This window comes from Pelophylax lessonae (genome assembly GCF_965119305.1).
Source record: "Pelophylax lessonae genome assembly, chromosome: 1".
Lineage (NCBI taxonomy): Eukaryota > Metazoa > Chordata > Amphibia > Anura > Ranidae > Pelophylax > Pelophylax lessonae.
In genome coordinates, this window is record NC_138768.1 from 493,271,732 (window position 1) to 493,288,740 (window position 17,009).

The window sequence follows — 17,009 nt, forward strand, 5'->3', positions numbered from 1 at the left end:
GACTTCCGGTACAGCGGAGCGTCCCTTCAGGTCGCGATTTCCGGGCAGAGCGGTCTCTTTTCGTTCCGCTCTTGCCCGTGCGCCACCTCATATCGGCTATTCAATTCAATATTATGGGGGGTACATTGAAAACGTTTGTATTTGTATTTTGTATTTTTAATCATTCCTATTATGGGTAATGTAGCAACGAGTTCCGGTGTAGCGGAACGTCACTTCCGGTCACGATTCCTGGGCAGAGCGGCTATTTTTGGCTCCGCTCTTGCCCGAGTGCCAACTCATATGCTTTATTTAGTTTTCTATATACTATGGGGGCATTAAAAATTTGTATATTTCCCATATATCACTTTATTATTGTTAACCTCATGACCTCCGACCTCCACTCATTTCCGGCATAACCCCTATATAAAACATTTGATTGGTATCATGTGGCCACGCCCCCTGATGATGTCAAGTGTGACGAAACATGTTGGGAGGAGCCTAACCACATGATGCTGGTATGCTGTTGGAGGTTGGCCATGTTTTTGGATGAGAAACAGACACACGCTGTTTTTACTATATGCTTTCTATCTTTGGATATAATGTGAGTACCCTGTGTGCAGAGTTTCATCATATGTTTAATAAAGCCTTTTTAAGGATGTCTGCGCAATGATATTGTCATTTCATTTTTATCATGAGGAACTACTTTATATGTTGGGTCCATTCTCCTGGACATACACTTTTGTATGATATATATCTATGCTACCTGGCTGGATTCGCCTGTTGGTCTGTGACAGATGCCTGCTTCATTTGGTTTATCCTGATTGAACGCTGTTTCCTTTAGTCCATCTGGTAAGAGGCTGCATGTTTATACCTTCCCGGTGGTGGATATACCGACAGCACGTGTTTGTTTTTATCTTCACTTGGGGATCGTTTTGGAACTTTGTATCTCCTCTGAGCGCGGCTAACTTATTTTTAATGTCTATGTAAATTACTTTGTTTTTAACAAGTCTATGCCTAGCTTGCTCCTATGGATAAGAGGTCAATACCCATTGGTGAAGACTGTATGTGAGGGCGGCGACTGTTAGAGGACGTAAGAGAAAATATGTTTTTAATGCTTTTTTATATCTATACACAAATGTTTTGTCTTTTATTTATATTGTAAATTGAATGTGTTGTTTTACAAGGTGAGGGTTTAGATATGCTTTAAACTTCCTACCGGCACTGCCACCGCGAACCCCGCAACTGTTGTACAATCTTATCTGATCTGCACAAAAGAAAGCGGTCTTTCTACTCTTCTGTGGCTGGCCGTCTTCTAGTCACTTTTTCTCTTCCCACTATCACACGAGATATGCAAGATAAACTTAATGCAGATATTGCCACTACAGAAATGCCATACAATCTCTTAAATTATCTAAAGCCCCTGGCTAGTATAAAATATCTAAACCACCTCCCCAATTTCTTCCCTATAGAGAGAGGAACCCATCAGGGTTGCCCTCTCTCTGCTATTTGTTCTTGCTTGCCATAGAGCCGTTTGAATGCCTTATCAGAACTGGACTTCAAATTCACTTTTTGCGACGATCTCTACTCTGGATTCCCTCCCATATGCGGCCATCAACGCTCAGTCCACTGACGCTACATACCTTCTGCATATGGGATGGTATCAAATACTCCAGTAACCTGCTCCCTATCCTCCTCCCCCTTACTTCCTTTGGTGGGCAACCTGCTCTTTGCACCAGGACTAGAATTCACAGGGGCCTTCTTTTGGTGGGCATAACAGGGTTTCACCTCTGCCTCATGATTTATAGAAAGGGAAAAAATGATCCCATGGCCAACCCTTCTGGAAAGCTTTCAAACACCCTCCACTGAATTATTCAAATATACTCAACTCCGCCACTGGGTTGCTTTTCTCATATGTGACAAAAACCTCTCCCCTACTGACTGTCTTTGAACAAATTTGCTGTCACATGTCAGTAGCACTCAAACGGATGTCTACTTACATCTTAACCGTCTTTCTTCTCCTGTTAGGCACACCTCGGTGGCAAGGTTAGAGGCAGACCTAAAAGCTCACAAAATGGAGGAAGAATCGTCCCGCACTTGGTCTACCACAGCAGCTTGCACTTTTAATGTCACAACCCTTGAGTCCACTTATAGGGTCTTAACCAGGTGACACATGGTACCCACCACACTCGATCACATAATCCCTAGACATTCCGGTTTATTAATTTAGGGGTTGCCAAACAGCAGGGGATTTCCTCCATACGTGGTGAACCATTTTTGGTCCTGTGACTCTGTTTTATCTGTTCACGACGCTGGAATGTAATTAAAGTCCAGGCTTCACCTTTCATGTTCGACATACCCCCGACATGGTCTTCAGGGACTGATCTCCACTGTAATTGACTGCAGTTCTGGACCTGAATGGCACTGTGTGGCTAACTCAATGCATTGCAAGTGCCAAGGTGAGCCCAGGACCCAGTACCTACAATAACATTACAGGCTGTCCCCACAGTGTAGGATTCAAGTATGATTCCAAAGGTTTGGATACATTTTTTTTGTAGACAGTGAGGTTAATTGAAGTAATATTTTAAGAAAATAATAAAAGAAAAAATATAAAAGTGATATTGGGAAGGAGAAAAGGTCCATCACCAAAACACTGAATGGGGTAGGGTTATCGGGGAGGTTCTCCAGGGGGGCTATCCTTAAAACCTTGCCAGTGCCAATTGACAGCTAATAAGCCTATACCCACACTGGTTGAACTGGATGGACTGATGTCTTTATTCAACCTCACCAACTATGTAATGATCTTTACATTGCAGGCAGTTTGCGCTTACCTTAGTTGGTGCTCTTGTTTGATCTCCTTTACTGTTAGGTTGTAGAAATCATCGGTTAAAGAAAATCGGGTAGCTTGAAGTGATGGTGCAAAAATTCGACACTGCCTCTCAAGAGTGGCCTGAATAGGCTGTCCACTTAACAATGAATCCCGGTACCTTTCCAAGTTATTCAGGCTTTTCTCTGCTTCACTGCTCAGCACAAAGAATTCTTCTTGCACATCTAATAGGTTGCATGGTACATGCATACAAGATAAAATGAGGGAACTTTAACACTTTAAAATATCTTGCATAGTGAAAATTTGATTGCCTCTAAGAAGGCAAAATATCTGACCTTGTCCAGGCAAAGGTAGCATCTTCTTTTCAAATCCAACTGCTTCAAAAAATTCAAGTGATCCTTCTAAACAGTTAATTCTTTCCTATAAATCGTAAACAAAGGAATACACAAATTAACTAGAAAGTGACATTTTGGACTTTGCCCATAAAGTACTTTGCCCTAAATCCCAGCTTTACCTGAAAAACTTTGTTGGAGAATCTAATAGTGCGATACTTCTCCTCATTTGGACTACCAATGATATTATCCATATACCTAAGAAGTAAGAGATAAAGAGGTTATTTAAAAGAAATACAGGTAAAAGAAACATGCCACTAAATCAACATTATTGAATGGTAAATTTTTTAACCGCATAAATACATATATTCAGTGGCTTTAACGCCCAGCTGCCACACACGTGCGTCTGCGACAGCATGAGGTTGTGTGCTGAAAGCGCATTCAGATATTAAAAAAGAACTCACTGCCACATCCAGGTTGTAAAAAAAAAAGCACAACTACAATTACGTTGGACTTTACTGGCATGTCAAGGAGCTTAACAAAATTACAAAACAAAAATAACAAAAAAGTAAATTTTATTACATATTCTTTAAAACCTCTAAAAAGGTACATATCCAAATAAATCAATAACACAATATTGCATTTGCTGTTTCTCATTTAAGCTTCTCCAGGACTCCTGAAGAGAACTGCAGTGGTAACTATATAAAAAAAAAAATAAAACATTTTTGAACCATTATTATTAAACCATTAATAATTATACATTTTAAATGATATAAACACGATGTCACACAAATCAATTGTATGTAGGTCACACCTTGATGCTCAAGCACAGCAGACACACAGTAAAACTTCCTGGGCGGGCATTGGGATATCAAAAGGAACCAATCAAATGGGGCAGCATGGATGGTCTCTCCCATCATAAACATTTATGTGGTACACCAGGGCACAAATCTTCCAATATATAGAAGAACTATCAATATATTCACTTAAATGGTTACAACTGCAAAATAACAAATTACAGTACAGTTAAGCCCCCATATAGATAATGTACTGGGATTAATCCAAATTCACAAACATTACATAATAGAGCTGCACGATTTTGGATAAAATGAGAATCACATTTTTTTTTGCTTAGAATCACGATTGCATATTTTTTCCCCAAAAAAATTGCGTTTGAATGATCGCATTGTGATAGTCACAGAGGTCCATTTAAAGCGCATGGAGAGCATCATGAAAAACAAGGAACACACCAGGCAGGTCCGAGATACTGCCTGCAAATACAGTGTGACAAAAAATATTGCAACAACCTCCATTTTATTCTCCAGTGTCTCTACTAAAAAAGTATTTACACACACACACACACATATATATATATATATATATATATATATATATATATATATATATATTACAGTACAGACCAAAAGTTTGGACACACCTTCTCATTCAAAGAGTTTTCTTTATTTTCATGTCTATGAAAATTGTAGAGCCACACTTCAAGAGGTAGTCACCTGAAATGGTTTTCACTTCACAGGTGTGCCCTGTCAGGTTTAATAAGTGTGATTTCTTGCCTTATAAATGGGGTTGGGACCATCAGTTGTGTTGTGCAGAAGTCAGGTGGATACACAGCTGATAGTCCTACTGAATAGTCCTACTGAGGATCTCTGAATAATCCAATGTTGACCTAAATGACTAATGATGATAAATAGAATCCACCTGTGTGTAATCAAGTCTCCGTATAAATGCACCTGCACTGTGATAGTCTCAGAGGTCCATTTAAAGCGCAGAGAGCATCATGAAGAACAAGGAACACACCAGGCAGGTCCGAGATACTGTTGTGGAGAAGTTTAAAGCCGGATTTGGATACAAAAAGATTTCCCAAGCTTTAAACATCCCAAGGAGTACTGTGCAAGCGATAATATTGAAATGGAAGGAGTATCAGACCACTGCAAATCTACGAAGACCTGGCTGTCCCTCTAAACTTTCAGCTCATACAAGGAGAGGACTGATCAGAGATGCAGCCAAGAGGCCCATGATCACTCTGGATGAACTGCAGAGATCTACAGCTGAGGTGGGAGACTCTGTCCATGTTGTATACTGCACAAATCTGGCCTTTTTGGAAGAGTGGCAAAAAGAAAGCCATTTCTTAAAGATATCCATAAAAAGTGTCGTTTAAAGTTTGCCACAAGCCACCTGGGAGACACACCAAACATGTGGAAGAAGGTGCTCTGGTCAGATGAAACCAAAATCGAACTTTTTGGCAACAATGCAAAACGTTATGTTTGGCGTAAAAGCAACACAGCTCATCACCCTGAACACACCATCCCCACTGTCAAACATGGTGGTGGCAGCATCATGGTTTGGGCCTGCTTTATTTCAGCAGGGACAGGGAAGATGGTTAAAATTGATGGGAAGAGTAAGGCCCCGGGCGTGGACGGGCTCCCCGTGGAATTTTATGCGCAATTCTTGTCTACCCTTGTGACCCTCTATCAATCTATTTTTGAGGAGGCTGCTCTCCCTGACTCTATGCGCGAGGCCCTTATCGTGTTGCTTCCGAAGCCCGGGAAGGATCTTCTTCAACCTGAATCGTATAGACCCATATCCCTCTTGCAGACCGAAGTGAAAATTCTCGCTAAAGTTTTGGCCATTCGTTTGAACAAAGTTATCCTTACACTGATTCACTCTGACCAGACGGGTTTTATGCCCACAAAAAACACTGCTTATAATACTAGACGCCTCTTTATGAATTTGCAGGCCTCGCATGATCAGATGGGATCTCGGGTGGTGGTCTCGCTTGACGCGGCCAAGGCCTTTGATTCTGTAATGGAATTACTTATGGCACTGTTTACGTATCTGTGGCTTTGGCCTGCGCTTCATCAAGTGGTTGACCATCCTCTACGATGCCCCTCGGGCGCGAGTCCTGGCGAATGGTTGGACCTCGGATGTGTTTCCTCTCTCTAGAGGCACGCGTCAGGGATGTCCCATCTCTCCCTTACTATACGCTCTGGCAGTGGAGCCCTTGGCGGAGGCACTTCGATCCCATCCGAGTATCGAGGGACTTCGTGCTGGCCCACTGGTGGAGAAGGTTAGTCTGTATGCTGACGATATGCTCCTGTACCTTTCTGATGCGGGTCCTTCCCTGGCTTCAGCCTTGCGAGTTATCGAGCGCTTTGGCAGGTTCTCTGGCCTACGTATTAATTGGGACAAGTCTTAGATTCTTCCCATGGATGTTTTTCCCCCTACCCTTGACCAGGCCTCCCTACCCCTTTGACGAGTCAGTGCAGTTAAATACCTGGGTGTGCATATATCTCGTGATCTCTCGGATTACGTTCCCCTCAATATTGAGCCTGTTATAACTTTATTTAAGGCTAAACTTCAGACATGGGCTAGGCTTCCCTTGGGGGTGATGGGGCGGATAGGTCTCCTTAAGATGATTTTACTACCAAAAATACTATACGTCATGTGGCACTGCCCGGTCTATATACCACTACGCTACTTTAAGGTCCTGGAGTCCCTCTGGAACTCGTTTATTTGGGGCTTAACGAGGCGTAAGTTGTCCTCGCGCACACTACGGCTCCCGACCTCCCTGGGTGGTCTTGCGGTCCCTGACCTCCCTTTATATTACTTGGCTGCTCAGCTATCCCATTTCTATCATCTAGATAAACAGGACAATCTGAGGTGCCGTCTTTTGGTTTGTGCGGATTCTGGCTTTTCTGTTCCCCACCCGTTTTGTGATCTCTTACGGGGAGTGAGGGGATCTTATAGGTCTTCACCACGTGGGGGTCTCCTACACAATTATAGACGTGTCTGGGACTTGGCGGTGCAGAAACTGGGCTGCGAGGCCTTGCACGCTGATACGCCGCTGTGGTTTAATAAAACATTGCCTGAACTTTTACAAATCCCTGATTCCGGGGTTTGGGTGTCCAGGGGCGTTTTCCTGCTCTCCCATGTGTTACATCGGGGGGAGGTGAAGACGTACAGCCAACTTAAACGGGAATTTGCCCTCCCGCCTCACATGTATTTTCGCTACCTACAGCTCAGTCATGCGCTGCGGGCCCAGTTTCCGGTGGACTGTCCGGTGGTGGAACCCCTGGACTTGACCAGGGTCCTCATGGGTGCGGACCATTGTAAACTGATTGCCCTACTATATGAAATGATGGTTACGCCCGCGGCCACCAAGGCCGCGTACGCCTTGAAGTCCAAATGGGAGCCCTTGCTGGGGGAGGTTTTAGACGAGGACTGGGAGGATGCACTGCTGGGTGCCAAATGCGTTTCCCCTAAAATGTCAGATCGTTTTACTCATGTTTGTATCCTTCATCGGGCCTATCTTACTCCTGAACGCATGGCCAAGTTCCGACCCACCCAGACGTCCCATTGCCCTAAATGCCTGCTGTCGACTGGCACGTTTGACCATCTGTTATGGCACTGCCCGCTTGTGCGTGGGTTCTGGGCCCAGGTGGTCCAGTTCCTCCATGACCAGATGGGTGCGCCTGTGACACTCAACCCCAGAGTATGTTTATTGGGACTCTTTCCAGATGTTGAGATAAAAAAGCATATGGTTCAGTTTCTACAGGAGACTCTGTTCCTGGCCCGTAAACTACTGGCCAGGAATTGGATTCAACAGGTGGTGCCCACCTTGGCAGCGTGGATTAGCGAAATTAATATTACCCTCCCCTTTAAGAAGATTATTTATACTAACAGGGGTTGCCCAGGCAAATATCATAAAGTGTGGGATAGGTGGCTTAATTCTCACACCACTTGTACGTCATGATTACTAATGTAAAGTTTGGATGCTTGATGCTTATGTACATACTCTCACTGAATTTTTTTTTTTTTTTTTATTGCTTAATTTTTCTTTGTATTGTTTTTCGGTGGCATTGAGTGTCATATTTCACCGACTGGATTATTTTATGTTGGTTGTTTTGCAGCCATTTCTTGTTGTATATATTCTGTCCTGTTTCAGTACACAATAAAGTTGTTTTGATTGAAAAAAAAAAATTGATGGGAAGATGGATGGAGCCAAATACAGGACCAGTCTGGAAGAAAACCTGATGGAGTCTGCAAAAGACCTGAGACTGGGACGGAGATTTGTCTTCCAACAAGACAATGATCCAAAACATAAAATCTACAATGGAATGGTTCACAAATAAACATATCCAGGTGTTTAGAATGGCCAAGTCAAAGTCCAGACCTGAATCCAATAGAGAATCTGTGGAAAGAACTGAAAACTGCTGTTCAAACGCTCTCCATCCAACCTTACTGAGCTTGAGCTGTTTTGCAAGGAGGAATGGGCAAAAATGTCAGTCTCTCGGTGTGCAAAACTGATAGAGACATACCCCAAGCGACTTACAGCTGTAATTGCAGCAAAAGGTGGTGCTACAAAGTATTACCTTAAGGGGGCTGAATAATTTTGCATGCCCAATTTTTCAGTTTTTTATTTGTTAACCACTTAAGCCCTGGAGGATTTGGCTGCTAAACGACCAGGGGGTATTTTGCGATTCGGCACTGCTTGACTTTAACGGACAATTGCGCGGTCGTGCGACGCTGTACCTAAACGAATTTGACGCCCTTTTTTTCCCATAAACAGTGCTTTCTTTTGGTGGTATTTGATCACCTGTGCGATTTTTTGATCACGCGCTATAAACAAAAAAAGAGCGTCAATTTTGCAAAAATAACAATATTTTTCACATTTTTTTATATGAAATTCCCCAAAAAAAATTTAAAAATCAAAATTTTTTAATATTTTCGGCCAATTTGTTTTATGCTACATATGTTTGGTAAAAAAAAAATCACAAAAAGCGTATTTTTATTGGTTTGCGCAAAAGTTGCGTTTACTAACAAAGGGAAAGATTTTTGTCATTTTTGTTGTTTTTTTTTAACGCGTAATGGCGGCGATCTGCGATTTTTTTTGCGGTACTGCGACATTGCGGCGGACAGATCGGACCCTTGACTGACATTTTTGACACTTTTGGGGTTACCAGTGACATTTCTACAGTAATCAGTGCTATACATATGCACTGTTACTGTAAAAATACACTGGTAGTGAAGGGGTTAACTTTATTTGAGAGGGAGGGGCTGTGTGTGTCCCTAGGGGCGTGATTCTTACTGTGATTGGCTGTCTGTTGAGCTGTAGGGACACTGATCAACGGTTCTACATTGTAGAACCGTGTGATCAGTGTTTTTATACCGAGGAGAATGACAGGCAGCTTGTTTACCGAGTGACCGGCGGACATCGGGTCCGTCGGTCACATGCGCGGGGGGGTTCGTGACCGCGCGGGAGCGGGAGCGCGCCTCCGCAGGCGCGCGCTCGCTCCCCAGAACCTCCCCAGAACCTCACAGGCTAGCGACGTACGTAGACCTACGTCGCTCTGCCTGTGAGGGGCTGACTGCCGCAGTAAATATACTGTGAGCAGTCGGCAAGCGGTTAAAAAAGTTTGAAATATCCAATAAATTTCGTTCCACTTCATGATTGTGTCCCACTTGTTGTTGATTCTTCACAAAAAATTACAGTTTTATATCTTTATGTTTGAAGCCTGAAATGTGGCAAAAGGTCAAAAAGTTCAAGGGGGCCGAATACTTTCGCAATGCACTGTATATATTCACCGGCCACTTTATTAGTGTCAAGATATGAAAATATATTAAGAGCATATCGTTATATAGTCAAGAGTTCCCTTTTAATACTAAAGAATATATTTCTACTAATGTTTGAGAATTCTAGTTTGTATTCTTCTGTTGTGAAATATATTGCCACAATTGCCACATATTACTGTGTCTCAGTTGTTCCCAGATGACATGAAATGTTCTGCCAAAAATATAAGATTCCCGGAAAGAGATGTTTATGTAAAAAGCCCCTTTTTTGTGTGAGATGTTATTCCCCTTACATATTCAATCAGTAGCGGAACTATCAGCGGTCGCGACCGGGCCCTGGAGTTCCGCTACCTGAGGGGGGGCCCGCCAGCCCCTGTTTTCTTACAGCGGCCGCGGCGTGAGGGGGCCCGTCCGTCCGCCTGATGACTGTTCGCTAGTGGTGGCTGAGCTGAGTGAGAGACTAGGCTGGATGCCGCCTTCCCCGATCATTGTGCGGGGGGGGGGGCAGGGAAGAGAGGTACAGGCATGTCATGTGTGCAGTCAGTGTAAAGCAATCTACGAATATCCCCAATCCCCAATAGAGCACAGGGGGAGGAGGAGTTCTCCCCTCTGCCAGACGAGTGTGAAGAGACTCCATGCTGTGTCTGCCTGGCTGGAGTTGCCTGAGCCTGAGTGAGGGGGAAATCGTCTTGACTCGACTGACTGCTAATCGTAAGTGAACTTCAACTTGCCTTCCCAAACTCCACCCTTGCTGGCTTACTGGAATGCTGCCTCTTAATGATCCCATCCCATGCCTGGCACAGAACAGATCTCATCCTCTACAACAGAACTTTTGGGGGTGTAGGGATGAGATCTGCGGTGGTGGGGGGATGGGATCAGTAAAACAGAGGTAGTGGTGACACCACATCCCACCCCTCTCCACCCCCCCACCATCACCCCCACTGATCCCTCTCCACCATCATCCCTTCACTACTGCCATTGATCCCACCCCCCTCCAATCCATCACCCCCTCTCATCACCGCCATTGATCCCACCCCACCATCCACCCACCCCCCTCACCATCGCCGCCAGTAATCTCACCCCCCCTTCACCACCATCACCACCTCTGATCACACCCCCCTCCCCACCACCGCCGCCCATGATCCCACCCCCCTCCCCACCACCGCCGCCCATGATCCCACACCCCTCACCACCATTACCGCCCCTGATCCCACACCCCTCCCCACCACCGCCGCCCATGATCCCACACCCCTCCCCACCACCGCCGCCCCTGATCCCACACCCCTCACCACCATTACCGCCACTGATCCCACACCCCTCACCACCATTACCGCCCCTGAACCCACACCCCTCCCCACCACCATTACTGCCCCTGATCCCACACCCCTCCCCAGAAACAGAAATGTTTTACTTTGTTATATTGCAAAAAAAAAATAAAAAAAAGGGTCAAAAACATGCTTTTTCGGGGGGGGGGGGGGGGGCCTTCATGATTTCTTGCACCGGGGCCCTGAGAAATCTAGTTACGCCTCTGTATTCAATCTTTTTTAATTGACAGACTAACCTTTTACACAACGCCATTGTAGGGTCAAGATGACCGTATGTGTAATTAGGATAGACCACAAGGAATGTATTATGGTCAACAAAGACAGTATTGTGAAATCTTGTGTAATCTGTAACTTGGGTTTGTGCCCGCCATAGAATGACATATTAAATTTGCCTATAAAAACTCTGTAACCAAATGTAATCTGTGTCACATATCTGTTGGAAGACGTGAGACCCGCTATATGGTGTATACTCTAAGTAAACCTATAGAGACGAATGCAAACCTGATTGGCGTAGATGTCCTTTATTTCAAGGCTCATTTGACATAACATTAGGTACACCTGTTCAATTACTTGGTAACACATATTGCTAATCAGCCAATCACATGGCAGCAACTCAATAAAAAAATAGGCATCTAGACGTGGTGAAGACGACTTGCTGAAGTTCCAACCAAGCATCAGAATGGGGAAGAAATGGGATTTAAGGGAATGTGGCATGGTTGTTAGTGCCAGATGAGCTGGTCTGAGTATTTCAAAACTGCTGATCTACTGGGATTTTCACGCACAACCATCTCTAGGGTTTACAGGGAATGGTCCGAAAAAGAGAAAATATCCAGTGAGCAGCAGTTGTTTGGACGAAAATACCTTGTTGATTTCAGAGGAGAATGGTTTGAGATAGTAGAAAGACAACAGTAACTCAAATATCCACTCGTTACAACCAAGGTATGCAGAATACCGTCTCTGAAAGCAAAACACATCGAACCCTGAAGCAGATGGGCTATAACAGCAGAAGACCACACCAGGTGCCACTCCTGTCAGTTAAGAAGAGAAAACTGAGGCTACAATTTGCACAAGCTCACAAAGATTGGACAATAGAAGACTGGAAAAACGTTGCCTGATCTGAGGAGTCTCGATTTCAGCTGCGACTTTCAGATGATAGGGTCAGAATTTGGCGTAAACAACAGGAAAGCATGTATCCATCCTGCCTTGTATCAACCGGTTCAGGCTGGTAGTGTAATGGTGTGGGGGATATTTTCTTGGCACACTATGGGCCCCTTAGTACTGACTGAGCATAGTTTAAAAGCCAAGGCCTACCTAAGTAATGTTGCTGACCATGTCCACGCCTTTAGGACTAGTGTACCCATCTTCTGATGGCTACTTCTGGCAGGATAATGCACAATGTCACAAAGCTCAAATCATCTCAAACTGGTTTCTTGAACATAACAATGAGTTCACTGTACTCCAATGGCCTCAAAAGTCACCAGATCTTAATCCAATAGAGCACCTTTGGGATGTGGTGGAACGGGGGATTTACATCAAAGATGCGCAGCCAACAAATCTGCAGCAACTGTGTGATGCGGTCATGTCAATATGGACCAAAGTCTCTGAGGAATGTTTCCAACACCACGTTGAATCTATGCCACGAGGAATTAAAGCAGTTCTAAAAGGCAAAAAGGGGTTCAACCCGATACTTGCAAGGTGTACCTAATAAAGTGGCCAGCGAGTGTAAATACTTATTAGTTATAGTGGCAGCTATTGTTATTTCAAGGCTTAATATCGGATCGATTTTTATCCAATATCCGCTGCATACCAGTGCTCAATAGAGTGTTATAGATATTTTGCACACAAGTTCAGGGTTCTCTTTGTTTCGCTTCCTTTGTGTGAAATCCCTGGTGTTCCTACCAGTCCCTCTGCTATTCTATTAAAAATTGACCACCATTTTCCGTTCTCTAGCTTTGCAGGGAACTGAACCTGCTCTCCTCCAATGATCAGACTTGTCCTGGAACCCCCCTGCACAGCTTTTCATTGGGAAGTTCAGTGTGCTGCTGCTTCTCCACGCCCAGCTCTTTTTCAGCTGAGAACAGTGGGAATGTGAAAGTTTTTTTTATTACTTTCATACACAAATGTTTTGCCTATCATCTCTTTTTTTAAACTGAATGGGTTGTTTTACAAGGCAATGGTTAAGGTAGCTTTCTGCATATATGGTGGTCATGTCCCAAGATTAAGCCCCTCTGGAGGTCAATCTCTCATTGGATTAAGCACATAACAGGGCTTGACCTAGATCACGATCCTTCTAAGTTTTTGCTCCATATAAATACTTTCTCATACAAGAAATACAAATCCTCATTGGTCAGACACATGCTGAACAGTGCCAAGAGCTTAATTCCCCTACATTGGAACTCCTCTAATGCTCCCCTAGTCAGAAACTTGACCAACTTTATGAAATGGAAAAGACAGTAGCCATGAAATCTGAAAGTTACGAACCATTCCACAAAATGTGGGCTAACTGGACACTTTTTACAATCTCACAAGAATACCACGCACTAAAATCTACCACGTAAGGTAATCTTTTTAGGATATTCACCTCCCTTGATCCTCACTGGATAACATACTTGACAAATACACCTGAGTCCTTAAGGCTTATTTTGTGATTTTGCAGATCATCAACCTCCCTCCCAGAATCATTTACACCTATCCCCTATTTCCCCCCCCCCCACCTTGCCCCTTCCCCTCAGTTTGTTTAACTGCTTCTTCTTTCCTCCTTCCATCTTTACTTCACCTCCTTGACGGGTCTTCTCTTTTTCTTCTCTCCGTCGGGGAGCTGAAGCCACATTGTAATTCAACGACGACTATATTTAATACCCATTAATCTGTATCGAATCTTGAATTATCTTTATCCTCTGACACTATTGTCTAATATACCGCTGTATGATGTCAGGATTTGAATTACTTGCCTCTATTGGGCTATTGGGTTATGGGGACACCCTTTTATACTGTATCGTTATAACATATGTCGTTATACATCCCCGGATTACTTATAAGTACTCTGTATTGCACTATATACGTTACAAATGTATGTTGAAGTATTTTTGTGCTGTGTTTTAATTATTTCAATAAAGAACCTTTTTGTGTTAAAAAAAAAAAAAACAAATACTTTAAAATGAATGTTTTACCTAGATTCCTGTACTTATTTCAAACTCTTCAAATTTGGATACTCAAGACATTCTTACGATATGTGAAGAGAGAATTTGGACAATTCCAATGGGCGGGTCAAGCGCATTGACTCAATTAGTCCCTTTTGACACTTACCAAAGTCAAGGGTGGGATAGGCCTCCAGGAGATCGTCAAGTATCATGAAGCAACCCATTTGAACAAGATCCTGGAGTTGTTGTAAATTAAGGTCTTCTGAAACTAGGGTCCAGATGGAGCAGGCTTTCTTAGAGATTTCCCTTGAGGATCTCCCTTAGTTGGCCCAAGACACTCCCGGATCTTTGTACAACCATCCTGTGATAGGCTCTAACCTTATACTATTCAAACAAGATAGAAAGCCTGTCTTCTGTATTAACCACTTGACGAAACTGCAGCAACCTGGGGGCAGAGCTCTGACGCGTGTGCCCACGTAGAAGTAGGCAGACCGCCGCTCGAACCCCCCGCTGCCGTCTGATGATCCAGGAGGAATCGCCACCCGGCTGACCAAAAGCAGGGCTGGCTCCATGCTGCTGATCGCCGGGCCCGCTGACACCCCCTCCTGCCGCCACTGTCTCTGATGCCGGGAAGTCCCGAGCCATACACCATTGCACGGATGCTTGGCTTGTTAGTCCCCCCCCCACCTGCACTTGCGAATGCCACGTGAAAAGGAGAGTCCTGTGGCGTCTTGCCCTCCCTGACCTGACCTGCTTCTTTGAGAAGGGTAAGCCTGCTCCTGGGGGGATTTAGGAGAAGGGACTGGAAAGAGCCTATTGAAGGATGGGAAGTCATGTGAAAACCCCTGAACCAGCCTGGCATACTACTCTTTTTCTGGCTCCATCCCGCTGAGGTCCCTTTAAAGGAGAAGATAAGTGGCCCCTTACAAAATTAAGCAAAATGGCCTACTGCTGCTGTATCCTCTAGTTGACTGCTGTATACTTTGAAAACTCTTCCCCTATGAAATTAACTATACTATCCTTGACCTAGCTGGCCTGAGTCCCCTTGGCTTTTAGAGACTGTGTCTACATTACTTTTGGCAGTGAACCATTTAATGCTGCTATTCTCCACTCCTAGTGATAATTATTCATGGTTACCCAGGCACCTCTCCCCATTTCCATTTTTTTTTAGCCCACCCGAGATTGAAGATGGAAGGTAAATCCAAAGTGAACAACCAGCCCCTAGCTCAGGGGGAATTCAGCGTTACATGTCAGCGGAGACAAGCATGGTAAAGAAGGGGTCCATTAGCCCTTAACAAGGGCCCTAAGGGTGGTCAGGGATGGGGAGGCAAAGACCCATAATGGAGGAACCTCTAGTGGGTAAGAGTAGTGGGCCTAGGGACAACCAGACCAAAAAGTTCTGGAGGAATCCCTCAAGGGGGATCTAAAGTGCAAAGTGGAGGCCCTAAAGGGGAAATCCCAGTTCTAATGGTGGAAGGAGCTACTGGTTTGGAGGAACCCCAAGCAAGTTTACCCCTTATTAAAGATGCCCTAGTGGGGCTGCTGTCTAAACTGGAAACATCTCTGAAATTGTATATAGCGGCAGTGAGGGCAGACATCGGACAAGTATTTGGCCGGGTAGAGGAAATGGAGGAGAGATTAGATGCTCACGATCAAATATTAGAGGATTGGGGTAAACAGATGAAGTCACTACAGAGAGCTAACCGATCCTTACTATATAAGTTAGAGGACCAGGAGAAATTAGGCCGAAGGAAAAATGTGTGAATAAAGGGCCTACAAGATAAGCAGAGGAAAGAAGATCTGATAACAGTAATGCGGGACCTCTTTAATTCTATGTTGGGAAAGGAGCCCCCAAAAACTCTAAAAATCTATAGAGTACATAGGGTGGGAGGATATCAAAATCAGGCTGGGGGTCCATCAAGAGATGCGATTGTGGGGTTCAATTATGTAGAATAAAAAATGACAATAATGGAAAAGGCCCGGATCTCTTCCAGGATTACTTTTGAAGGAGCGAACTTACAGTTATATGCTGATCTGTCTGGGGGCATTCTGCACTGAGAGTGTGGTGTGGGTTGCCTCCTGGGTCCCTCCCCCCCTTTCCGTCTTGTGGGAGAGGTGGGGGGGGGAGGGCCGGTGAGCTTCACGGCCCAGTGGGTGGGGATCGATCAAGGCGTCGAGGCAATTGCTCCCTGGAAAGGTAAGGACAAGAAGTGGGGCATGGTAGTGCACCACCAGATCTGTACATTGAATAATATCTGGACAATTGACCAGCCCTCCGGGGGGGGGGGGATAACCCCTTTGGTAAGGGGGGCATTTTCTCTTTTTCCTTGGGATTATTATTTTTTTTTTTCTCTCTTTTACCCCCTTCTTATTCAGGACTTCTCTCAAGGTAAGAACACGCTAGCTGCTCCTTTGGCTGCCCATGGCTCTGGAAAATCGAGCGACTCTTGATAACGTCATCTCTGACGAAACGCGTTGGGTCACGGCGTGCTGACGTCACCATTTGCTACCAGGAAGTGCGGGCGGTAAGCCGTCCGGCCGGCGGCTCCAGCTCCTTCATCTTTTTAGGCGTTTATCTGTCTTCATACATGCAAGTGTAACTCTTAGTTTTTATTAAATTTTGTTTGGTTTTATGCTATGGCGTTTTCCCTTCTTTATTTATGATTGCGGAGTTCATTGATCTACATGTGCCATATCTGTGGAGAGTCCTCATGACCGCTGGGTCTGTTTGATTCATGCCCTAATTTCAAGCGATCTCCTTACTAGGATCTGGTAAGGAGCTTATTTACTGGGTGTGGTGTGATTGGGGTGAGTTTCCATT

The 17,009-nt window shown here is 44.5% G+C and overlaps 1 protein-coding gene across 1 annotated transcript in view; it reads right to left on the minus strand.

Moving 5' to 3' along the window:
• Positions 1-17,009, minus strand: part of UBXN6 (UBX domain protein 6) — a 391,844-nt gene that overhangs the window by 102,332 nt on the left and 272,503 nt on the right. Inside the window, exons 6-8 of the mRNA XM_082243194.1 lie at positions 3,318-3,393; positions 3,139-3,223; positions 2,808-3,027 (exon numbers count right to left, since the gene is read on the minus strand). Of these exons, the coding sequence (XP_082099320.1) occupies positions 2,808-3,027; positions 3,139-3,223; positions 3,318-3,393 (381 nt within the window). The remainder of the gene's footprint in view (positions 1-2,807; positions 3,028-3,138; positions 3,224-3,317; positions 3,394-17,009) is intronic.